Here is a 27979-nt window from a genome sequence, read left to right as displayed (position 1 = left end):
TCATCCGCCGCTCGCGAGTGCACTATAAATAAAGGTAGGTCATGCAAACCTACACATTTCCGCACTTTGGTCCTGTATACAAACCACCACCAACCACTGCACACTAAACTTAATTCATTTACTGGAATTCCCAGGAAGGAACTACATCCGAAACCATGGCGTCTGCACCGGGTGTAAGTATAATGTTTTATATTATTTCTAATCTATATATAAATGATTGCATATATATAGATAAATATAATTGCAATTGAATTGTCAGATTCGCAATCTGTGCATGTTATTGCATTTCCAAGGGGCGTGGTAGCAAAACACTATTGTTGGCATATGCAGCAGGTCTGCAATTGATTTATTTTTTTTTTCAATTCCTGTGAGTCTATTCTGTACCACTTTTACCCCTTGATTCCGTATTGTATTTTAGGTTATAACCAACATGGAATATAATGCACTCTAAGTCGGTGGAAATATTGTGGTGATACCATGCATGTACCAATATTGAAAATTCTGTAATTTTAGTTCAAATTTGGAAAAATGTGATTAATTTTTGGTCTTTAAAGCTATTTTTAAAGGTGGTTTTTGCTCTTTTTCTAATTTTTATTATATGACGTAGCTATAAGCATATCGTGTTTCTTGCCTGTAAAATTATAGGTAAGCTATAGTAGGGCCTATACAGGCTACATCTTTAAATTGTTAATTATAAAAATGTAAAGAAACTGCAGTGTGTTATAATTTCAACCCAATAGGCCAAAAATGTAATTAATTTATTGTAAAGTTGTATGCGTATGTGCTTGCTGTATTGAACAAAATGTTACCAATATCAAAGATACGAAAATTACGGATAGCCTAAGGGGCTGTGCAATAATTATGAGCCCTGGGGGAGGGTAAAATTAGGGGGGAGGGGGCAAGCAATTTATGGCAAGCCGAGAGTGGGGGCGAGTGATTTTTGGCACACATTCGTGGGGCTTCTTTTAAATAAAACGCTCTAAGAAGGCTTAGGAAAACCGTACGGAAACGCTTTTAAGCGTTTAAAAATACGCTAATTTTCCTGCTCGCTGCGCTCGCAATATGTAGGCCTATATAGACCATTTTAAGGTTTGCAAATTGGGATCCAAAAAATTTGGCATGTGCAAGGGAGGGGGGAAGGTTTTTTGGCGGGCCGAGGGGGGGGTAAGCGATTTTTGGCGAGCCGTTTGGAAATGTTACTCATAATTATTGCACAGCCCCTAAATGCTGTTATTATTAAAAATTCAGAAGTACACACATCCTGCAAGTTAATTTTAATATGACACATTATGAACAGTAATTATGAAACATAATAAAATTACAAACATGCTTAATTTGTTTATAATATTTATTCAGAAGTGCACACTCCCTGCAAGTTGTGTTAATTTTAGATATTGCTTGACTGAAATGCCAAGGTAAACCAAGGTAAAACTTGTACAGTACACTGTACTCTGACAGTCATTCAGGCCTATAGAATGACCTTTTGGTTATGAGTATTGAAATTCTGCATGCTTGACTGACCGGACCTGGTCATCATTCAGTCACGCGAGTGACGTAAGGTATGACGTCAATGCCAAGCCCAGAAAAATAATGGCGTCACCATGGTCACTACCACATGTAGGTATAAACTTTACAAACTTTCACCAACACTTTATTTTCACGGGAACAATTATAAACTCATCGAGTGAGTGGTAGGGGCCTCTGATGTCAATAACAAAATTCCAACATGATCCCACACACTCATAATTATTTATTCAAAACTACTTGGAACAATTCAAGTTCGATTTGTATGCTTATACACACTATCCCTGAGTAAAAAAAAAAGGGGGCAGCGCAAAAGTTAAGGGATCGGGTAACAACGTTTGCAGAGTATTTTGGTGGGACATGAGAGCCATCCATTAGGCCCTATATTGAATTGCATTCTGAACACGACGAATGTCCTTCTGATATTTAAAAAAATATGACTTTTTGAAATTGGCGATATTATACACATTTTATGGTATATTATTAAAAATCGATTTTTTTCTTCTTCATATTACAGTACTCGAAGTAAAATTTAAAAGTCTAATGATATGCACTTAACGTGTATGGACGTAGCTGGGAGGAAAAGCCAACGATCATTTTACAATTTTCGCCAGCGCATAGGGCGCTGGTACCTAATTCTGAGATGGGGTTTGTGTACACTAAAGATTAGCTAAGATTATAGCCTTCTTCTATTGGTATGAATTATTTTTTTTACTTCTCGTGGTGGAAATGTTTTTGATGTCTGCTAATTCGATTTGCAAGGAAAAGAAAGTATGTTTTGCCGTTTCAACGAACGAAAACGATTGAGTATTGCCAAAGTTATGTTTGAATTAATTATGACTTAAAAAGTTATCATAGGTTAGCCTACACATATAAACATAAACTTGTTCAGCAATCAGCATATCAAAAAATGACATGGTCAAAGCGGGGAATGATCACGACCCGGGATCACGAGGTCATATCAGTGGACTACTAGCATAGCATGATGTTTGGTTGCCTGTGAGTGCATAATTGATATGTTGATAACAGATCTAATAATGTTGTGGAATCAAAATCTTCATTATATGGACCACATTGAAGTCAAAGTAATTATCTATCCTATCCTGTATCGTTTTATGGATAAAATTGACTCAAAATGTTATTGATGATATTATTGCTATCTTTAACATCAGTTTTGTCTTTTCAACGGAAAAATCCGATTGAAAATAAAGTTTTTAGGGGCTAGCTATAATATTGAACAATATATCCCATATTTTGACATGCACTTATAGAAAATAAATAAATTATTGTCTTACTTTATAAATGATAAATACTGTAAAATGACACATAACTAAAGTGAGGCCAATTCCTATCTTTTTTATTTGATTCATAAAATTACATTCAACAAAATGATTGAAGACTGAGAAAACACACAATGCAGACTACAGAATGGAGTAGGTAAGATGCCATGTCCATAGCTTTGCAGGAGTTTCGGACTAACAATCAACACATTCAAAAAATACAGTTTAAAAGTGAAGATTGTAGTGAATGATCAGTCCTTTATCATGTGCTTGCCACTATCTACTTTATAGTAAACTATACATTGCGAAATAATATAAAATTATTTTAAAATAAAATGTGCATGTAAGTTGAGTTAACATAGCGAATTAACTAACAACTGCAGTGTATTTCTTGATTTTTATAATAAGCATGGGTAAAAAGCAGTAAAGACAAAAATACAGAACAATTTGGAGTAATGAATTAAAGAGTTGACAGGAGTTATAGGAGTTAATGTGTTTTGCTGTTTCAGTGTGCATGTTCTCACCATTGATGGTTTGGTGAACTGTCATGTAACATGGATGTAAGCGTGATCCTAAAAAATGCCTTTCACGGTGACCCAAACTATTTACAAGACCTCTTCTGCATTGACGCTGGCCTTCCCTTTTAAAGGGAATTTTTATTACATTTCGTATTGAGGCCTGTACATTTTTCGAAAAGTCAAAATTCTCAAATAATTGTCGGCAATATATCGCGAATTTCAAAAAATCAAAATTATTTGATATCAAAAGGACATTCTTCCTATCCAGAATGCAATACGGTATGTCTGATGTGCTCTCAGGCGAGGTCTCATCATAAAAATACTGTGCAAAGGTGGGTTACCAACCCCTTAATGAAAACTTAATTTCAACTTTAAGTAATAATCGACTCAATTTGTTGAGCTGTTCCCTCACTACTCATTTTTAGAAACTTTTAGAGTAGCCAACATAAATAGGCCTACTATATAATCTGTAATCTTTTCTGCCCAGATTAAGTTTTGTAAAAATATTATCATGTATGTAAAAATAAAATATGTAGGCCCTAAATGACTGGGAACAAATTTGATTAATTAATATAGCAAGAAAAAAAACCTATAGACCTATGCATATAAAAATATTTGACAATGCGTATATTGATAAAATTGTTGAAGAATGTTAATTGCAATTTTCATAATGATTATTGTGACTCATCATGTAAAATAATCAGAAGGTGTTAATCAAATATAAATGAATGGAAACCTAAATAATTTAGTCGTGCATCATTTGATACTATAATAAATGGCCAATTAATTTGACGAATGATGTTAGCCCTGTTATAGGGTCTTTAGACCGTGGCGATCCAAAACAATGCCATATCATAAACTCATAATCATGCTAATCAAGGCCCTTATACATGTATCATACATTCCGCTCTGGGGCGTGTACCAGCCGTTAAAATACAAATGTAAATCCTTAAAATGTCACTGAATGTATTTTTTTTTGTTATATAGGCCCCCGGGAATCTGCCCAGCAAAAAAGCTCAATAGAAAATTAAGTGCCTCGATCATTGACTCATTAGCATTTTTGTAACCATGGTAACGGCCAACATGTATCACGAGATGTGAGGATTCAGGTAAATAAAATCGGGTGGGGGGGGGTGAGGGCACTCAACAAATGACCTCACTGAATTAAGGTTAAATACAATTGATTTTCAAGGCTTGGTTCCAGAGGGGCGTAAGTTAATAATGGAAACAGCCATGCAGAAAAGAATGCAAATTTGGAGTGAAATTCAAATGGTAAAGTAAGCGACAGACATTTGAGAAATAATGTAGGCAGTTAGAAATCAAAATTAACGTTCCACAATCCAAATATCGATAATGTAACATAACAGTGTTTTGTGGTACAAGATTCTCGAAAATTGTTCCCAAAAAAGGGCTAATAAAATTTAATCGGTACTGTATTTGGTTCTTCCCCATGGCAACATTATTTCTTTGGTCGATTTGTAGTACAATACAAAAAAGGAGACAACAATCACTCGGTGTGGTTTTATACGGAGCGAACATTTGAAAAAAACTGCATGGAACGCGTTTTTGATCTTGTGAACATGGTGCGTATAAAAACGATTTAAACGAAGGATTTTCAAACAAATTCTAAAAATTTGTATAAACACACAAAATAATGTAAAGATACATCCATGCACCAAAATCTGACTCACTGCGATATTTGATTGCTTAGAAAACGCGGTTTTAGAGAACAACTTTATACGTCTTTTATACGTTTTTTATACGTTTCTTCGTGTAACCTTAAATACACCTAAATAGCTCATTTTGTCAAGCGATTTTCAACCAGAAAGTCAAGAGCCCTTGATCATGTTGATCATGATTATGACTATTCGCAGCTCCAAAAGACCCACCCCCCTTACTTGTTCGCAGCTCCCATACCGGTAGGCCTCATATTTTGGTTTTGATATATTATTGACCTATTGGCTTTACCTCAAGAACCGCAATACCCGGGAAATATATTTGCAATTACTAGCTTCATTGACTCATTTCATGTTTAAGTTCAACCCATATTTACGGTGTACCATGAGGGCCAATATTTTACATGTTGCATTTTTGCACAGGAGTGACTTTTATCTACTTAAAGGTGGCAGTGACCCCAGAAAAGTGTGAAAAAATATAATTTATATAAATTGTGAAAGATACGCCATTAAAACTGTCATTAGGTAGGCCTATTAAAACGAAAATTAAAAAAATAAAATAAAAAAAAAAGGAAAGGAAAGGAAAAAAGCAATATTGACAAAGTTGAAGCCCCATTCAATTTCTATACTTAAGTAGGCAAATTACATATTTATATAAAATTTCTTTAATTACAAAGCTTCCAGCTTTACCACTACCGTGCATCTAAACATCTCAAAAAAAGTAACTAACCCCCCTTAAATAATGACCATTATTCCAAAACGGGCTATGTATTACAAATCCGTAAAATGCGATGGAAGCAGAATTTATTTCTGCACATTTTGACACCTCATTTGTAGCAATTGACTACACATTGACGTCACAGCCAGTGGCGTAACTACGGGGGGGGGCAGAGGGGCCTACGTGCCCCGGGCGCTACCCTTAGGGGGCGCCAAATTAACCAATTCGGTTTCGATTCTGCGCCCCTCCAAGCGATGACAGTCAAATTTTCGCTCGTTTCGCGCGCATTTCAGCACTAAATCAACTTAAAGAACCGAATTGTTTCAAAATTGCCTACGTCTAAGATATTCTCGGGAGTGGGGGGAGGGGGTGTAGGGCCACACATTTGTGTTTCTTGGCCCGGGCGCTACCAACCCTAGTTACGCCACTGGTCACAGCGTACATTTAAATCATTGTAACCCAAGATTTGAAAGTTGCAGTAAATTGTATTAATTTTGTATTCAGTATAATGGAAGGAAATCTGTGTAATGATATCTGAGTGTTTTTGTATTGTATGTAAGGTCAAGTTTCAAATCTGGACCTCACTACATTAAATTGACCGGTGTTTTATTGTTTTCTGGGCTATCGTATCAAATGAGGTGTCAAAACGATTTCAGCGTTTTTACCAAAAGTGAATCTTTTTTTTTTTTTTCCGAAAAAAGTATTAAAAAAAAAGAAGAAGAAGAAAAAAAAAAGACCGATTTCAACGTTTTTGTGGGCGATGCACCACCTGGCCACGGTTTTGATTATGACGAGCATGCAAGCGTATATATCCCTCAAACGCTATTAAACATGACCCATGATACGTAATATGAGCGCAGAGCAAGATTTTTAAAGGAAGTTCCGTAAATAAATTACGGAACTTCCTTTTAAAATCTTACTCTGCGCTCATTTTACGTATGGGTATCATTTGTAACTGTCAATTTTGTAAATTTGGAACAAAAAAATAGAATCTTGCTCCTAGGTTTCAAATGTTGCTACCCGATTACTCTTTTTAAAAATACTAAACCCCAATGACCCCCTTTTCATTTTGTTTGTACCCAATTACCCTTTTTTTTAAACAACGTTTTGTCGTTACCGACAGGTCCCTACTTCGCGACGCCTGAGGCACATACCCGTCACTTCACTTTGGAATGCTTCTTAAATTTCTTTCAAAATAGAATCTTGCTCCATTAGGTTTCAAATTTTTCTACCCGATTACTCTTTTTAAAACTACTAAACCCCAATGACCCCCTTTTCATTTTGTTTGTACCCAATTACCCTTCTTTTAAAACAACGTTTTGTCATGTTTGTCGTTACCGACAGGTCCCTATACTTCGCGACGCCTGATGCACATACATACCCGTCAACTCACTTTGGAATGCTTCTTAAATTTCTTTCAAATTTATATTTAAATATCCATTTCATTTATAATTTTCGATTGCAACTTCCACTTTTAATGTGGAAGGAAGAATGCGTTCACTCACATCACAGCTTCAAGATCTGTTTACGGAACATAATTATTGTACTATCATAATTAGCCATATTGCCAGGGAAGCAATATTGACAATAGTATCTTAATAAAAGAAAACAATCAGTTCGAAAAACAGTATATATCCTGTTATCAACTTCCTGATTTGTTGACGAACCTGACTCGCTCTACACGGTATAATATATCTAAACGGAAGTAATGTACAAAACGAAGCTGTTCAATTCAAGTTCTACATATGACTTGATTCCAATATATTTGTTTCAACACGTTGCCATAACCCCGGTTGAAAGGCAACAACAGATTGCACAAGACAGGAGTCTCACAAGAAAGACAAGATTTTCTTTCTTTTTCTTTTCTTTTCTTTTCTTTTCTTTTCTTTTCTTTTCTTTTCTTTTCTTTTCTTTTCTTTTCTTTTCTTTTCTTTTCATTTCTTTTTTTCTTTTTTCTTTTCTTTTCTTTTCTTTTCTTTTATTATAATTTCTTTTCTTTTTTTCTTTCTTTTCTTTCTTTCATTCTTCCTTTCTTTCTTTTTTCTTTTCTTCTTTCTTTCTTTCTTTCGTTCTTTCTTTTTTTCTTTCTTTCTTTCTTTCTTTCTTTCTTTCTTTCTTTCTTTCTTTCTTTCTTTCTTTCTTTCCTTCATTCTTTCTTTCTTTTTAATCTTTCCTTCCTTTTCTTTTCTTTTCGTTTCTTTAATTTCTTTTCTTTTATTTATTTATTTATTTATTTATTTATTTATTTATTTATTTATTTATTTATTTATTTATTTATTTATTTATTTATTTATTTATTTATTTATTTACTTTTTATTTATTTATTATTTATTTTTATTTAATAATTCATTCATTAATTTGTTAATTAAATAATTTATTTATTAGACCCAATTGAAGTGACCATTACTTCGGATGGCTTAAATTTGAAACTGATAAAATTTAAAAAAAAATATTGAAAATCATGTTAAATGATCAGAACTGTAATTAATGTTAATTGGTTTAATACATTTTTCATTCATTTGATTTTTTTTTTCCATACAGCCAACCGTAACACCATACGCTGGCTTTGACAAAGATGCCGACACGGTAGCTTTACGTAAAGCTATGAAAGGCTTGGGTGAGTTCCAGTTATGCACCTGTCAACTGCAACCCCGGCCCCTGGGTACCCGGTGTGTCCCGGGACTTGACATCAAAATCCCCGGCCCACGACCCGGATATACCCGGGTACCCTGGGGCTGGTGTTGCATTTGATATATGCATTATAGTGATATGATAACATAATACACTTATAATCCCAGTCATAATTATTGTTAGAACACTTTAACCATATTAACATGGGTACTTCAAATATGGGCCTCATTCCCCCGATCAATGTTGGTAATTGTTTTTTTGGGCATGCACCCCTAGAAATATCAAACATTGATTGGTGAGGGAATGGGAGGGCTGTAGTATTAGGGAAGGGTTCAGACTTCACACCGAAGAAAGCGAAATTTTATTATGTCAAGTCATGCAAGTATAACAGAAATATGGTGTTTCAAACAGTCCTACTTTGACACAAGTGTTCTAACTACTTATGACCGGGATTGTATATAGATGTATGTTGTTAACCTGATTTGTTCATGAAAAATTACAGTGGACAATTTAGGCTTAACAAATATATATTAATTATAACGTATTCCTTTGGTTTCAAGCTGCGCAAGTTTGTGCGCAAGTATTATAACTACCGATAACACAAAGAGGTTGGCCCGACGTCGGGTATTGGTCGCCATGGACGGTGGCTGAACGTCGGCTCAGATGTCGGCTGCTCATTGGGTATATGTCCTGCCGACGAGGTCGGCCCGACTTCGGTTCGACCACCGGCCGACGTAATGCCGACTGCTTAAAAGCCGGTGCCGACCCTAACCCGACTTCAACAACGTCGGCCCGACCTTGAACTACGTTGGACCAACCATTATCCAACGTCGATCCAACGATTGGCAAGTTAGCCCAATGAGACGAAAAATCATGAAAAAAAAATCAAAAATATTATTTAGTAGCGTATACTCTGCTTATTGGTCAATGGATGGATTAATAACATTGGCCCAACATCAAAGATTTGATGAATTTCACCGACCTCAACCCGACGTCGCCCCAAAGTCAGCGGGCCGACATTCACTTAGTGACGTAGGGCCGACCTCAACCCGACGTCGCCCCAAAGCAGCAGGCCGACGTTCACTTAGTGACGTAGGGCCGATGTCCGCCCGACTACTTCAGCAGGACCCCGACCCCTTGCCGACTTCGCCGACCAGTCGCCTACGTCGGGCCGACGGCATCGTGTTTACAGGTGTACTGATCAAGGTCTTCGAAACCCCCCCACACACACAATTTCACCTTCACCAGGGCTCATAATTATTGCATAGCCTCTAAATATAATTTAAAAGGAGCCGTGAAAAAGTTATGGTCATTATAATTATATTGTAAAGCTTCGACTTTTAATCTTCGTTTCAGGAACGGACGAGAAGGCGATTATCGACGTTCTTGCAGCTCGTTCCAACGCTCAGAGACAACAACTCATCCTTCAGTTTAAAACGACATATGGACGGGTAAGATTGGCCTATTCCAGTTGAAATTCATACACCCTTATTGGAAGACTTGACTATTATCTTCCACATGTGTGAATTTCAAATGGGGTTACCTGAATGGTTGACTCAATGGGGATACCTTAGGTGGCACATGGTTTATCCAATGTGGCCCATGGTTTACTCCAAATATTGGTGAACCAGGGGGCCACATACTCATTCACCTGGATGCATATCTTATTTTCAACATCGGGCCCTCAAAACTAAATGAAAAAAAAAAAAGATATGATCAATCAATCAATCAATCAATCAACCAATCAATCAATCAATATGTGAGATTTAATAATTACTTCTAATTAGTTCATATGAGGAAGTATAATTATAGAAACGGGACCAATATCGAAATAAATCTTATGCACAATTTAACTTTATTGCAAGGAATTTCGGTCAAACTTTTTTAAACATGAATTTTTTAAACATATTATGCTATGCTGTATTATGGTAAAGAAAGGACGGGGCCTTCAGGCCATAATAATCTAATAGGCCTACAGTTTGTTTCTGCAGGGTAATACTTTTATCTTATTAAATGAGTCATGGAAGCCATTGGTCACATCATATTTCCATATGCATTGCGGTTATTGAGTAATTGACAAAAAAAGATCAAAACGAAATTTTTTGCGATTTCCCCACCCAGGGAAAATAATGCACATGGGAGGCAGATAAAACCCATTACAATGAACCTTGGGATCTCACATATTGAACCCATACGCACAGCGAACATGTGCTTAATTTTTCTCAAAATCTGAGCACAAACACCGCTAGCTCAGCAACCGCTCCAACACACCTTCATGTCAAATTTCCATTTTTTCAGGACCTGATTTCCGATTTGAAGAGTGAATTGAGTGGTCATTTTGAGGATGCTATTCTTGCCTTGATGTCTCCACCAGATCTTTATGATGCAAAATGTCTTAAGAAAGCAATGAAGGTAGGTATTTGCCTGGTAATACATTATTTCTCAGAAAAAGCGGGCCCAACGAATGTGCAATGAGGGTGATAAAGTCCCATCTTTTAGCTCTCTTTTGCAAAAACAATGTTAATTTGATAAAACAACTTTTGAAGATATAATCTCGGATGTAAAATTAGTTGCAGGGTTGCATTTTTCTATAGACTTCCAAGTCTCACTGTACTGGTTAAATTGAGAGCTTTCCGAGTCTCTCAATTTCATCTCATTTTTCTCAAAAATCAAACTCATTTTGGGACATATAAACAATTACATGTCACCTTATCAGTTGAAAGAACATATTTTTCTATATAATTCGTCAAAACAATCAGATTTTTACACGTTTATTGTTATCTCATTAAAGCAGACTTATTGAGAATAATTTAATATTTTGCAATTTTCATTCCATAGGGACTAGGTACAGATGAATCTGCGATCATCGAGGTTCTTTGCACGCGGAATAACAAGGTAAAGTGAAGTGACTGGTATACCCGCGCCCATTTCCAATTTTTGTGAATTCATTTCATAATTTTGTGCGCTGAAACCTGTTAAGCCATTTTGTTTAAGGTGGTATTTGAGGCATTATGGAAGTGCTCTAAGCATGTTTTAAACAGATTAATTGAGTGGAGCAAAGCACACTTACCATTATGCCTTTTGTTTGGGGGTAAATCGGACATACCGTTTTCAAAATATATCAATTTATATTGTCTTTGTATCTTATTGTTTTTATCAATAATCAATAAAGTTAATGAGCTAAAATGACTGAAAAACTCATTAATAATTTTGCAATTTTGCCAATATTTTGCTAAAATCCATGCATTAATGTTCAGGGTACTTTTATTTTTCAGAATTTTGCTTTGAAACATGGTCAAAGTGGTTCTAATTAAATGTATTATATAGTAAAGTCGCCCTCTAATTTGCATATTTGCATAATTAATTAACATTTATGCAAATTAGCTCATTAATTATGCAAGTATGCAAATTAGAGGGCGGCTTCAGTATATAATACATTAGAACACAATATTTATTAGAAACATTTTGACCAAGTTTCAAGGCAAAAATATGCAAAATAAAAGTACCCTTAACATCTATGCATGGATTTTTTAGCAAATACTGGCAAAATTACATAATGAGCCTTTATAGCCATTTTAGCTCACTAACTACAATGATTATTGATAAAAACAGTAAGATACAAAGAAATATAAACTGATGTATTTTGAAAACCGTATGTCTGATTTGCTTCAAACAAAAAACATATTGATCGGTGTACTTTGCCCTACTCAATTAATCTATTGAAAACATGCTCAGAGCATTTCCTGATTTCCAGAAATATCCTCATATACCACCTGTTAAAAATACTCAGAATGCTAAGAATATCAGGATACAAGAATTTTAGATAATTACATTTTCAGAAAGAAAGACAGAAATAAAGAAAGGAAAAAAGAAAGATAACAGGGGAGTACATTGGATTCATCAATATTCAGCGCAAGTGCATTATTGTGTCTAATTGTTCGGGCAAAAAGTGACATTTACCAACCTATTTCATATACTACAAGGAATTTCTGCAATTTTTTTTAATAAGAAACAAAATAATACGAAAAATGTCGAAATTTTTTAACAATATACACCCACGTTCAAAATGCATTAATCAATCGAGGAAGATGCGAACGCACGGTGCACAAACTGTGTTAATTCATTGAATTAAAATGGTCAGAATTTGTTTTCATATTGCATTTACGATATAATATGTAAAGGACTATATAATAATTATAATGGCGTCGTTTTGTTGTTATTTTGCAGCAAATTCATATGATTAGGGACCGTTACAAGAAAGGTAAGTCGACTTTTCCGCTTACATTTTAATTATTAGAACCACCATCCCATATTTATTATATTGCGTCAACAACATAATTATTTGTCATGATATTTTACTGTTGGCATCTTGGAAAGTTAGCGAAAAAAATGTGGTTAATTAAAATGTTTTGATATTAAAGCCATATTTGCTGAGGAGAACGCCCTCAAAAAAATTTTAAATTCTGGTTTTTACACGTTTGTAATGTACTTTATAGTCAATAAAGATACTCTGAAAAAATCAAGACTTTAGGTGCTGTCGTTTGGTCAAAATCCGAGATTTTGAATAAAACGATGGAACCGGTGTTTTATTGTTACGATGGAAATATTAGTCGAACACGTATGCACAGTACTTTTTTTTTTTTTTTTGATTTGATTTGTTCGGGTTTTGACAACCCTGGATAACCCAAGAAAGCCTCTATTGAAGCTTATTTCCATTGGGGTCCATTTGAACACCGGGACGGGTTGGGAACAGTCAGGGGTTAACACCCTACTCTTTTCGAAACTGGCTGCGAGATACATGTACAGGTATGGCTCTCTGTACACGGCACCGACGGCTTAACGTCCCCTCCGAAGGACGGATTACTTTCATGATTCGTTTACCCAATTCTAAATGAACCATGGGGAGAGCGGAAGTCTGAATTTAATCTACAGAAGTTGCCAATTAATTTCAGACTGTTTTTTCCAAGTCAATATCCCAGCAAATCGCCACAGCCGGGAATCGAACCCGGGACCGCATGCACTAAAGACAAGTACCCTAACCATTCCGCCACGCTCTCCCTTACGTATACGGCGTGCGGGATACACATACACACGCACACCGTGGATCGTACCGTATTACAACCGCGGGAGTAACATGCGGGGCGCTAGCACTAAATTCCAATTTTGTTTGCTTTACCTCACTTGTTCGGCTCAAAATTAAAAGGGGACATATCTGACGGTAAAAGCTAACATTTTATTGAAAATAAATACTAATCTATTTTTACGGAAATGTTATAATATGGCTTTAATGTCGCTATAAAATTGTATTTGTACCTTATTCTACAAGCCCGACCCACACAGATGTTTTTGTCTATGCAATTAAAAACAGCCGTTTTTTAACCGAAGAGTTGTTGATTTTGAAGAAAGGTTTTGAAAAAAGTAGTCAAAATCTGTTTAGACATTAAACTTTCCCTGATTATTTATTGTCATTAAGCCTCATCAGAAAGAAAATGCATTACAAAAAATAACTCTTAATTTTGAACTTGAATTTTACTTTGCGTTCGTTTGAATCTGCAGAATTTAAGCATGACTTGGAGAAAGATTTGAAGGATGAAACGAGTGGCAACTTTAAACGCATCCTTATCGGTATTTCGCAGGTACGTTGATTGCCCCCTATGAAAGAAATGGACTTACCCTCACACGTAGGAGTTGTAGATTTCAAACGAACGCTCTGTTACATCCACCATGTCTTTAGTAGGGGTATATTTCACCGGGGGGTGAATATATTTATAATATTTTGGGGATTTGAGGTTGGGGTAAAATTAATGAAGACATTGACGTGTTTAGCTCCCAGATTAAGTTTCTCGAAAACTTTTTTTGCGATTTGCCAATTTACAGCAATTGAATGATCAGTTTTTAATGATAAAATATTGAACATTAGCGTCTTAATAGTGTTCCCAGTTTAAGTTCCTCGGAACAAATTTCTGAGCGAAGAAAATTTGCCAATTTCAAGCTAAAAAATCAAATATTGGAATGAGAGAATTGCGCAAAATTAGCAATTTGAAAGTAATGTCTCGCTTCCAGATTAATCCACACAATTCGCTCTGCAAAATTGCCAAGTTATAGCTAAAATGAGCAAATATAAGAGATGACTGCATGGAACACGGGTCAGGTTATTGATTCCTCGACTTTTTCTCGTCTTTTATCATGGTATTGTTTCATGGAGAAATGTCCAAGGGCGACATTTTGAAAAACTTTAGACTGAATGGCCACATGTAATTTTCTTCGCAGAAGTTTTTGGTCTGGGGATTGGCTCATTCGTGGGAAACGCTTTTCAAGCCAATTCTCATCATAACCTCATCCAAGCGGTAAAATTCATTAAGACCCCCCCCCCCCCCCCTCCCCGCCCCCGGTTTCTCAGAATATCGAGGATGATTATGTTGGCAAAAGCAGCTTAACATACAGCAAAATTCAATTGAAATTAATTAAAAAGTACGAAGCTTGCTGGTCAAAGGCCATACGTATTGTTATTATGCATTTTTTTTCTCTCTTTTTCGTTGCTATGTGTCGTAAAAGAAAGTCCACAGAAAAGAGACCTTAGTGGGTTTGTAAAAAGCAACGAAAAAATACCTTAAAAAGGGCCCGTAAACAATAACGTAGCGTGGGTCTCTGATTGGGAGGGGGGGGGCAAGCCATTTTTACCCATTATTACACCCAAACGACCTAAGCTAATCGTATATCCATCCTTTTTTTACCCCAGCACCTTACCCGGGGGTAGGACCAGCCGTCAAAGATGACCAAAGAAGGGGGGGTGAAGCCCACCATAATTGATTTCTACAGTAAAATCATTGATTTTCATTTCGATCTTTTATTCAAGAGCTACTGACTTTTTACTTATTAGTTAGGTTGAAATAGTCATTTCCTTTTACATTGAGGAGAAAGGTTGGTCAAAATCGCATTTTTGTAGAATTTTTAGCCGAAAATCAAGTTTGCCTATACTTTTGTAAATACCCAGAATTTCCCAACTTTGCCTGGGCGCCCTCACATTATGACGTCATAGTGACATTACAGGGTGTCCCCGAAAGAACTGTATCGTCGGTAAACTTAATTGCTTGGTTATAATTGGTTTAATGCGTTAAAATACCCCAACAAATATACCAGTTTACGACGGTACAGTTCTTTCAAGGACACTCTGTAGTGGAGAATGTTTGTACTTATTTTGGTATCACTGGATAGATGAAACTTGTAACTATACATCGGAACCAAATATAACGGCAATGTTTCATAATTTTTTTTCTTTTTTGGCATAACAAGGCAATGTTATTAAAACGTTTTGACCAAAACCAACACGCGTTTATAACACGTTTGTAACACGCTTGATACTTTAAAGATTTGCTGCCAAGCAATAATATCTTATTTGTTTCGTTTCTGAACTCAGGGAGGTCGTGATGAAGGGCCAGCCGATGCGTCGAGAGCAGCCGCTGATGCACAGACATTGTACAAGGTAATACGATGATGATGATAAATTATGGTGATGATGTATGATGATGCATGATGGTGTTAATGATGATGATGATGATGATGACAATCATGATGACGATGGTGCTGATGACGATGATGCTGAGGACGATGCTGCTACTGATGATGATGATGATGATGATGATGATGATGATTACGAATTTGATTATGATTATTTTGGTTATTGTAATGGTTACTACGACAATACCACAATCATGATATGCCTATATATGCCAATGCTGCTACGGAGGAAGGGGTCTAGTCTACGATTTAGAATCTACACATGTGTCATATCTTTCTCTCTGTAGGCCGGCGAAGGCAAGCTTGGTACAGATGAATCGGAATTCCAGCGTATACTTGTCGCTAAGAGTGCAGCGCATCTCAGATTGGTATTTGATGAGTATGAAAAGGTACAGTAGTCCTAATATATTGTTATTTCATGTACTTAAGGGCTGGGGTATGAACGTTTGGACAGTATTTATTTTGGGACATTAGAGCACATCAGACATATCGAATTGCTTTCTGAATACGAAGAATGTCATTCTGATATCAAATAATTTTGAATTTTTGAAATTCGCAATTTAATACACATTTTATGGCAAATCATTAAAAATTGATGTTTTTGATATTTAACAGTAAACTTTATAAATCTGATGATTTATACTTTAAGTGTATGTAGGTGGGTTGAAAAGCCGACGATCAATTGAAAATTTTGACCTTTCGTATTGAAGATATGGATTTTTTCCCAAAACACCAAAAAAATTAGGTCTTTTGGGAAAAAATCCATATCTTCAATATGAAAGGTCAACATTTTCAATTGACCGTCGGCTTTTCCTCCCTGCTACATACACTTTAAGAATATATCATTAGATTTATATAATTTACTTCGAGGACTGTTATATATCAAAATTCGAAAAATATCAAATTTTTATAATTTGTCATAAAATTTGTATTATATTGTGATTTTCAAAAATGAAAATTATTTGATATCAGAAAGACATGCTTCGTATTCAGAATACAATTCGATAGGTCTGAGGTGCTCTCATGTGCCACAAAAAATACTGTCGAAACGCAATAAACGCTCATTTTAGATCCCTTAATAAACTCTATAATTCCATCAAAACACGGATTTTAAAGGCCCATTCAGTGATTTGCTCATCCGAACGATCGTAAAAATCATCAAAATTCAGATTTCGGTACCTTTGTCATTGTCATAGACGTGCCCTAACATAGCCTGCTAGTCGTTCAGCCGAAAGCTGCGTATTTCAGACAAAATGATGCATTTTACATGAATCTGTAATTTATATACTGACAGTATATACATTAGCTACATGTATTTAAAGCTGTATTTTCAGCTTTTAAAAAGCATTTTCAAAATGTTGTAATAATACTATCAAATTTTATTGTAATGCAATAAACCATTCTGTTTAAAAACATAACTAATAGTAATGCTTTGTAATGATCTCAAACAAAATAACAACACAAACATTTAAACCAAACATATTGTCAGTATGTAAAAATAACACTCTACAAAAGTCTAAAACATTTATGTAATGTTTCAACAATACTAAAACACTTGTTTTGAAACCTGTGCATTGGTATTTTCATTCTACAGGTATCCAAGAAGTCGATTGAGAAAGCCATCAAAAGCGAGATGTCTGGAGATTTGGAAAATGCATACCTAACAATAGGTATGTTGAATTTTAAAAAGTTGTTGCTTTGATGAACTTACCAGTCCATACATTCTATGGGCGCACCATTTGATTCACTGGTCAGACGAAAAAAAAAAAGCCTCACTGATGATTAAAAAAAAAGATTTTGCCCCACCCAAATCTATAAAAAAACTAGAGTCAACAGAATCTGAGTACAAGCCGACCTGTTAATGGGTCAGGAAATTTGACCTTTGACCCCTATAACTTGACCCTTGGGTCACGGATGGGGTCAACTGCTCTTGCATTGTGCTTAGGATGTCATAAGAAAGATTCCTGGTGAATTTCAGCTTAATCGGAACTTATACATGGATTTTTTTTTTTGATTGACCTTTTGACCCCTTTAATGACCTTTGACTTCAATGAAAAAAAACCTTACGTACACTGTCAAAATGCATTGTTCCAATTTTAATTAAAAATTCTACTATGTTTAGTTGTTGAGATAAAAATTCTTAAAGTTATTTAGCTAAAAACAGGAAGTGACCCCTTAATGACCTTTGACCCCCAAAATAAAAATACCATGCATACATCAAGTAGCACTGATTCATGTATGATGGTTATATTACTCTGGTCTGTTTACATTAAGAGATAATTTTTTTTTGAACATTTTGATAATTTTAGTTTTTGACCGGAAGTAACCCCTTAATGACCTTTGACCCCAAAACTGTAGGCATCCTAAAGACCCTGGCTAGTAGCGATGCATGTGTGTTAATGGCGATTCTCTGCTATATAATTTGCAAAGACAGTGATTTTTTGAATATTTTTTACAAATTTTTCCGACTTTTACCGGAAATGACCCCTTAATGACCTTTGACCTCAATTCTTTTTGATAGGTTTTAAGCACTGCCACATGTTGATTCATATGCATGAGTCACATGATCATTGCATGTAATTTGTGGAAGGAGTAGCATTTTTTTTTTTTTTAACATTTTTGACCATAAGGTCAAGGTCAAAGGTCACAGCCAGCTCAATGTCAAATGGAAGGTTTTGCCTAACCCAGTGGTCATTTGGGTCACATATGGTTGAAATCTGTCAATGCCTGGTGGAGCTGGAGCATTTTGATTGGTTGCCAGAAGAAAGAAGAAGAAGAAGAAAGAATTGGAAGAAGACAGAACAAGCCGACGTTCGTCGTCGGCTTGTAACAACGAAAAACAAATCGCCACCTTTGATTTAAAAAAATCTGCCTGACCCAAAGTCAGAATGGAATTTCTCATACGATATTACTTAAACATTCAGCTATCTTTTACTTTTTATTTGATACAAATCGCACACTGTGTTCAAAAGTTAGGGGTGGAAAACTTCAAACCGATGACGCGAAAAACTGTCAGAATGAGCATTTTCATATATTAACACATGCAATATTTCTTATGTATTCTATTGTTTTCAAACAGTGTTAACTAATAAAAATTAATTACAGGCCAAAATACATCTATATATATGTAACAGAACAAATTGCTGCATATATATAATTCAAGTGGCATGACAGTAAAATAACTATTTCTAATCATAATATTATGCTAATTGGCTAATTAATATTCATATTTCAATGTTATAACTTTAAAGTATATTTTTTCCTATTTCATATTTTAGCGGAAATGCGTTTTCAAAAAAATGTGGAGCCAATGAGATGAGAAAATGCTTGTCTTTACTCATATAGACTTATAAATACGAAGTTGATATAATATTCCCTTCATATAATTTTGTCAATCCCTCATATGACACCTTTTTAAACAGTCTTCAGCTTCACTTCTTTGAAATCCCGATATCTTTTAAAAATTTTCAATGGGAACTGTGTATAATTTATGTAATTATTTAATGTAATATATAATATGGGAGTACTGCTTAATTGCAATACTGGGTAAAAACCACATGTGCCTGCTAACGGTCAAATTTTTTTTATTGCATGAGGTGAAAGGGGTTTGGTAGTAGGTTACAAAATGTCACATAAAAAATTCCTCCGGAGCTCGTTGCCATAGCAACTGCAGATTTTAGGATATTGACGATTTTTGCTTATTTTGGGGTGAAAATAAAGGAAAATATGTACTTTTCTGAATTGCTCCTGACTTTAAATTTGAGGTCGCATTAAAAAAAAAACTTACCACCATAAAGTACTATCTTTGTGCTTTCCCCAGATACAAAAAATATTTCAATAATATTTCCCTATGTACAATTTTAGGGCTGGGCAACATTGCCAATTTAGCATTTTTGAAAAAATGTAATTTTTTACCCCTATCTTTGAAGTCTAAAAACTAATTTTGCTTGAGCACCGAGAATTATTTTCTCTTTGTTGGTACTTGGGCAGACATTGCCCTTCCAAATTTGGTAAAAAATCTCTGGGGCTATTTGACCTGTAAAGCCAGTGTTGCCAGAAAGTTTGATAATTTTCAAAAAATGCATTTTTCAAAATAATGCAGTTTCTACATATTTACTCATGTAACCTTTAATACCACCAACTTAATTGAAATATTTGCACACTTTGCACACATGATTAGACACACACTGCAACATAAGCAGCACTTTGAGGCTGGGGACAAGTCCTGTCCTGCAAAAACCGGTATTGCCAGAAAATCTTACTTTATTAATCCAAATTTCCAATTTGTGTGTTTTACAATTATTTATTCGGCTAATTTTATACTATCAATGTTAGTTGAATAGAATGTGCATTCAAACATCATCTGATACAATACAGGTTCAGACACATGGGCGAGTTTTTCGACAGGTGGCATAGCAAGCCATAGGCTTAGGGGACCTTGAGGATACTATGCCTAGTTTTGACCAAAAATAGTCATTTTTGCATGGATTTTTTTAAATAACATAATTATATGCATCTTGAAAAGTGCATCAGCTTACTAAGATGGATGTTTGGATCAGAAAAGTAAATCACAACATTTTTCTGTGATCTGTGGTTTTTGACCTATGACCTCTTGGAATTCATAAGTAGGCCTAAAATGTAGGATTTTAATGATTTTGGTCATTTGGGGCAAAAATGGGACCTGTTTTTACCACCATCTCAAACAGGTTTTGAAACTTAGGCAATAATGGTGTTACCAGATTATATGACAATTAATTTACCCATAACGTAACTTTTGAGTTCGTCAAAACATGCGTGCATTTGTTTAGAAATATAGCCCGGTAAAATGAATGATACGAACAATAATATAAACTTCAAACTCCCATGCGGGCATCAATATTGACGTTTACATTATTTGACACCCTCATTGAAATTCTCCCCTAAATTAAGACATCCTTTTATTGTTCCGATGCCATCAATTTCTACTTCTACTTCTACGTTTATACTGGAACAGGACCTGTTGACGGGATACTTGTCCAGGGTGGAAAGGTAACATCACTGTCTTCACATGTTCACATGGAAACAACCATGCAGACAATATTTTACCAGTTTACAATGCAAGTAAAAATCCAACTGGTGATGAAGCTAGTGGGTCATGATGTGCTGTTGCAATTAAAACACTCCCTATTTTCAACCATTTTCCCTAGTTTCTAACACAATCCTCAAAATAATTTTCTATCCGTTTGTGTATATGCTATCAATTTGGTTAAAATTGCCATTCCAAAAGTATCATGGTAACAATGATATGATCATTAAAGGGAGAAAAGATATAATACATAATACCCTAAAGGATGTTGAGGTCGAAGGTCATTTAGGGGTTGAAATAGCTGTGATTGGGCTCAAACTTGGTGAATATAAACCGAGAGGGAATGTGTTAAAAATCACAGCAGAGGTCACTTCAGGTCAAACATCATGTACGGGTCAAATTTCAAAATTGCTCTGATTAATTTGATTGTGAATAATAAATTGGTAAATAACATTTGACACAGAAGAAGACCTCTCTTACTTCCATACCCTTACTAAAGCTTCCCTTTGAAAGGTCCGATGTTTAACATTTTCCCTGAAAGACTCACAATTTTAAATATTCCCTCCCGAGATGCCCAGATTCAGGTATGTAAGGATGTGATCAACTGTGGAAGATAACATTCGATGGTCTTTATAATAAAACATGAAGGATCTAAAGATTTACCAAATCCTGCATACCAGAAAAATATTTATGTATGTGGGCCTAGATCTTGGCCACATCCCCGGGCCACATCCCAGTCCACATTGAGTGTTTGGGGCGAATAAAGTGGGCCTATAGAAGAATCCATTGAGCCAAGTGATGGTCAAAATTCAGTTGGCCATTACTGGGTCCCGTCTGCATCAAACTGTTGTTGTTACTGCCCAATTGGTTGGATTATATCGGCTTAAAAATCAATGTTGAATTCAATGAATATTGTGTTGTAAACTTTCATCATTCGGGTGATGGAATGCAGTTTAATTCAGGGGGGGGGGGCGGCTTCCTCCTTCCAGCCACCCTCCCCCTCCTTCCAAAAAAAGAGGAAAGGAGAGAAGAGAAGAGAAAGGGGAAGGGGAAAAGAGAAGAGAAAAGGGAGGAAAGGCGATTAATTTTACAAACATTTCTGACAGCGAAGTTAACATCCTGTAAAAATTCTTTTGAAAAATTGTAAAATTACGTAACAATAAAGTATATTTTCTTATACACTTGTGTATTTCTTTAGAAAATTTCACCGGAACAATAGAGGCAATGTTGCTGCCGGAAATGACCGTAAAATTACTGCATGTATTTTACAATGGATGTTTTTGTGATAATTTCTTCAGATTTGTTCAGTAAATTTGGTAATTTTTTGAGTATTGATAGGCCTATTGTTAGTATAAAGCAGTGGTTTAAATCAGAGACTACACTTGAAACTGTTTTTCGTTGATACGAGTTCACTCGGCCATGCCTTTTGGATTCGTAATCAAGAATCAGCAGTTTCGAGTATACGCATTAACAGGATTATCATCAAGCCAAAAAATTGTTTTATTGGCATAAACTTTTAAGCTATTAGGAGAATTCAAAGAAAAATTATGTGATTTACTTTTTTGATTCAAACATATATCTTAGTAAGATGATACACTTTCCAAGATTATGTCATTTTTCAAAAAATTTCCCATGTAAAAATTCCTTTTTTTGGTAAAAACTAGGCTTAGTATCCTCAAGGTCGCCTAAGCCTAAGGTGTACGAAGGCACCTGTCCAAAAACTCGCCCATGTGTCTGAACCTATTTTGTACCAGATGATGTTTGAATGCACATTCTATTCAACTAACATTGATGGTATAAAATTAACCGAATAAATAATTGTAAAACGCACAAATTGGAAATTTGGATAAATAAAGTAAGATTTTCTGGCAATACCGGTTTTTGCAAGACAGGGCTTGTCCCCAGCCTCAAAGTGTTGCTTCCGTTGCAATGTATGTCTAATCATGTGTGCAAAGTGTGCAAATATTTCAATTAAGTTGGTGGTATTAAAGGTTACATGAGTAAATATGCAGAAAATGCATTATTTCGAAAAATGCATTTTTTGAAAATTATCAAACTTTCTGGCAACACTGGCTTTACAGGTCAAATAGCCCCAGAATTTTTTTACCAGATTTGGAAGGGGCAATGTCTGCCCAAGTACCAACAAAGAGGAAATAATTTTCGGTGCTCAAGCAAAATTAGTTTTTAGACTTCAAAGATAGGGTAAAATTGCATTTTTCAAAAGTGCTAAATTGGCAATGTTGCCCAGCCCTAAAATTGCACATAGGGAAATATTATTGAAATATTTCTTGCATCTGGGGAAAGCACAAAGATAGTACTTTATGGTGGTAAGGTTGTTTTTTAATGTGACCTCAAATTTAAAGTCAGGAGCAATTCAGAAAAGTGCATATTTTCCCCTATTTTCACCCCAAAATAAGCAAAAATCGCCAAAATCATAAAATCTGCCGTTGCTATGGCAACAAGCTCCGGAGGAATTTTTGATGTGCCCTTTTGTAGACTACTACCAAAGCCCTTTCACCTCATGCAATAAAAAATGTTGACCGTTAGCAGGCACATGTGGTTTTTACCCAGTATTGCAATTAAGATTAGCAACTATTTAAACTTTTGCGATTCGGTAGTTCACATCATCTTGCTAATGGTAGTGAGCTTTGGCGACAATTGCATTGATCATTTCATAGCGAGCATGTAGAAAAATTCAAATATCACAGATATACTTCTGTAGGTCCTGTGGTTCTTGAGTTATGTTGTAAAGAGCGCTGAAACATCAACACTTTTGTAAAACGTACATTGCTCATTAACAAGAATAAATCAAGCAAGTTTTCAAAGCTTATGATTTGTAGAAAAAACGTTTGCAAAACATCAAAGTGTTATTTTTCAATAATATATTGATTTAGGTAATGAAAAAGCGTAATTTTAACGAATCATGCTATCACATGGTTATTTTAAAACGGGCTTGGTGAAGAACTTGTGGTTCTTGAGTTATGATTAAATATCAAATTGATCAATCTTCATCAATATCCCAAGAACCTTTTGAAAGTGCATGTTTTGCATTCCGTAACTATTCAAATATTAAGAGTGTAATATTTTTATGAATGCCTTAATTTAGGCAATGAAAACAGATTTTTTTAAATTGAACAACAATGATTACTCCGACATGCCTTTGTTTTCTATGTAGTTGGTTTCTTCCGCAACCCGGTCGAATTCTACGCAGATTTGCTGCAGAAAGCGATGGTAGGAGTCGGCACAGATGAAGATCGTCTTATTAGGATCATTGTCTCCCGATCAGAGGTATGATAAAGGGAATGGTGAAGGGGAAAGGGAGAATATGACACACATGACACAGGGAAAGAATAGAGAGATAGAGAGAGGTGTGAAGAGAAAGAGAGATAGAGAGTTCAGCTGCCTCTTAGAATCAAAAAGTGAACCCATCGATGTACCAATTTTCTAAACGCTTCAGTGCTCTATAACTACGGCTCAAAATGTTAGAGAAATTTGCACAGTTTTACCAAATATTTGACTGTATTTTCTATATTCAGTAGGCCCCAAATCAATCTACTAATCAGTCGAAAACATCCGTCTTTTACTCGAACATAAAAAAGTACAGGCGTGTTATCTTGTCCCTTACTTCTTGGGGTCATTTATATAGGACTCGCCAACAAATCCTGGGCAAAATATGACATATACAGACCAATAGCGCTAGTATTGTATGCAACATACGAAATTATATAAACGACCCTTTTCAATTAAGCATTTCGTAGATTTATAGAAATTTGATGAGGACAGATTGTGTCTACACATTATTACTCACTCCGTTACCATTCGCATCCTGTGACCATGTTGACGGATGTTACTTGATCACATGAAATGTCTGATGTAATCAGATCAAATTCGGCAATAATGAAACAGGCAAACATATAGGAGCCAAACTATATTAATTTTAGAAAATGGACTTTGCAAAGGTTCATAACTGTGCGGCCAAGTATATAGGGATGTATGTGTTTCAACTATAGTAGTAAGCTTACCCGATGGGCAATAATACGACAATGGTAATAATTCAATTATTAGAAATGACAGACTTTGGTCTGATTGGATCAGATCATGTCACGTGATCTGATATGACACTTGATTGGTGATCATGCCTCCGTCAAATGTAGACAAGTGAGTAACATCAAAGTTCAAATTAATATGCATAACTTGTAGGTATAGTTGCTCACATTTCAATCGGCTGCGGAGTAGGCGACTACAAAGTTTCTCCAGCACCACTGTTACCACAATCCATATAAACTGCTCAAATAAAGAAAGTCCGCAGTCATGTAACCTGTCCTACACCAAAACCTGATCTTGTAATGACAATTTAATTGATACGGTCGTTTGCTGAATCTTGTTAGCTCAAATTTGATACCAAATTTGCTACCAAACACTCAAAGGTGAGAAAGATTGATACCAGTTTATGGCATTTGGTGCATTTTTAAAAGTTGCAAATCAACACTATGCACGCGGTCGAAATTGTTTAGTGTGGTAATTTTGGTCAAGCTTGCTTGCCCACGATGGGCCCCTGTCGACTATCCCACGTGCGCGCTTTATTCAACTGTTAATTCAAACCGCATGGATTGCTACAGTACTTTACTGATGAATACTAGGGCATGGTGCGATCGATATGACTTAGCGGTTGTTTCGGGCTATGTCAATGGTCGCGCTCTGCTCATCACCTCTACAGGTCCGCGTGGTCCGTTTTTAATTTGCAACTTTTGAAAATGCACTAAATTTCATATACTGGTGTCAATCTCTGTGAATTTAGAGTTTTTTTGTAGCAAATTTGGTATCAAATTGCAGCTAACAAGATTCTGCAAACGACCGTATCAATTAAATTGTCATAACATGATCAAGTTTTGGTGTAGGACAGGTTACATGACTGCGGACTTTCTTTATTTGAGCAGTTTAGCTTGTGAGGCAATAGCATCCGGTTGTAAATCGGTGTCGGTATCCTTCCAACAGCTTTTCTATCGGATAGCTTATTCCTATTGTTTAAGATTGAAATGAAATTCTGATTTTGACACGCATTAATGTACTCATTATCCAATGTATAATATTGTGTTGACGTAATCTTTTTTATTGCGTGACAGTGGGATTTGGAGCTGATCAAATCTGCCTACATGCACAAGTACAAGAGGACATTGGTGGACGCTGTTAAGAGTGAAGTTAGCGGAGACTTCCGTAAGCTGCTTATCGCTCTCATCAAGTAAATCAAAACCAATCAACAAAACTGGTATCAAGACAGACTTGGGATAAATACACGCTTCATTTGAGTGATTGATAATTAACGTTATCAATTATAGTAATAATGTTAATAATTAACAAAGCATATCATGCATTTGGACTTGGAAGAACCATGTTCTCTTGAGGGTTCTACATACAGGATTTTCATTGACAATTTTGTTATAAAAATAGCACAATTAAGGGAATTTTTCTTGTGTATGATATAGGTTAATAAATGCGTATCACGTGTTACTCTAGAAGTTTTACCAAATAATGCACTTGTACTGAGATGTTAATGTGTCTAATGCACCCCTACTTGGCTGAGACGCATCAACATCTCAGTGCGCGTGCATTATTTGGTACAATTTCACTCGCAACAAGTGATATTTATTTATTAACCTATAATTAATGAACTGTGATATTGAAGATGAAAAAAAAATGAACGCTACATTGCGCCATTCCAGTTAAAATTCATACACACTCTATGGAAGATAGGACCTTAATCTTCCACACAGGGAGTGTGGGAGAGTTACCTGAATGGATGACTCCATTTTAAATCTATACTCCCTGTGTAGGAAATTAAGGTCATGTCTTCCATAGGGGTATGGATACAACTGGAATAGCTCATTGATCAATCCGATTTGCATACGTGATTTAGGACTTTACAAATGAAAGTGTCCCAAATATTGAAAGCACACTCTGACTCCAGAGGATGATTTAAGGAAGCCCCATCATGCACTGTAAAAGAATTTATCACTAGAGTTTCAACTGCCACTTTACTTTTCAAATCCCATTGAACTCTGTGCAAAAGATGTTGTTTTAGAATTGCCCGTGTGTCGTTATTACTTGGTCGATTTCAGATCTAAAGTGATGTATGCATGAAGGATAATTCACACCTTCTGTAGATAACATAAAATGTGAAATCGACCAACCCTTTGAAGGTGTTTTTATTGTAAATATATCTGTCCAAATTCAAATTTCACCATGCACGTGTGTATGCAGTGGGCGGGCAGTGGTGTCATGTTCACTCACACAGCTGTGCTAACCGCAAGACTTGCTGGGAAGTGCTTAAATCATCCTCTGCTCTGACTCTAATCGTGGTGTATCGGTGGGACACAACAACGTTTGATCAAAGTGTCCCCGAATGTCTCTACAATTATCGTTTAATCTTCCACGATTTTGAAGGAAATTATTTATTCACCAGTATGAAACCTAGATTGTAAGGACGTATCATTTAGAGAATAATTTATATATAATAATTGGTGGTAAATGGAAGCTTTGCTTATTGCAGAATTAAATTAAATTGAATTGAATTAAGGGTAATATTTAATCTTTATACAGAACGCGCAGTTGTAACATTTACTACATAATAGCACCATAATATGATCACCCAAACTGCTTTTAATAATGTATCATATTAATTAAATTATCATTATTTACATTATTGGCAAATGGAATTATAGCGTTCTTTTGCATATTTTCACATATTACACAATTTTTGGTCAAATGTGTATTACGTTATTTATTATTATTATTATTTTTGTTCTTACTTTAAAGGCTGATAGCAAATAAATAGTTTGCGATTGTTTATTTATATTTTCTGTCTCGGTGTTATATACTTTCGTTTCATAAAAATATAATAAAGTTTTTTTTATCTCATCAATCGTATATCAGTGTGAAATAAACGTCACAAATAGAGTGGAATAACTTAAACATCAATCATTAAATCGTAATATTATATTATAGTATTTGTAATCATTAAATCGTATATTATATTATTATCATATTTTCTG

The 27979-nt window shown here is 35.3% G+C and overlaps 2 protein-coding genes across 2 annotated transcripts in view; one reads left to right on the top strand and one right to left on the bottom strand.

Moving 5' to 3' along the window:
• LOC140139194 (uncharacterized) overlaps positions 1-27979 on the bottom strand; it is an 893593-nt gene that overhangs the window by 789395 nt on the left and 76219 nt on the right. The window lies entirely within an intron of this gene.
• On the top strand, positions 27-27972 carry LOC140138748 (annexin A11-like). Its single transcript, XM_072160509.1, has 12 exons — positions 27-173; positions 8258-8333; positions 9704-9798; positions 10646-10759; positions 11186-11242; positions 12575-12608; positions 13904-13983; positions 15765-15830; positions 16153-16254; positions 17460-17535; positions 24106-24218; positions 26054-27972. Exons 1-12 carry the CDS (start codon positions 156-158, stop codon positions 26171-26173), a joined length of 951 nt encoding a protein of 316 aa, XP_072016610.1. The 5' UTR covers positions 27-155; the 3' UTR covers positions 26174-27972.

Source organism: Amphiura filiformis, chromosome 18, assembly GCF_039555335.1.
Source record: "Amphiura filiformis chromosome 18, Afil_fr2py, whole genome shotgun sequence".
Taxonomy (NCBI): Eukaryota; Metazoa; Echinodermata; class Ophiuroidea; order Amphilepidida; family Amphiuridae; genus Amphiura; species Amphiura filiformis.
Note: the sequence above shows the minus strand (reverse complement) of the source record. Positions and strands in the feature narration are given on the sequence as shown.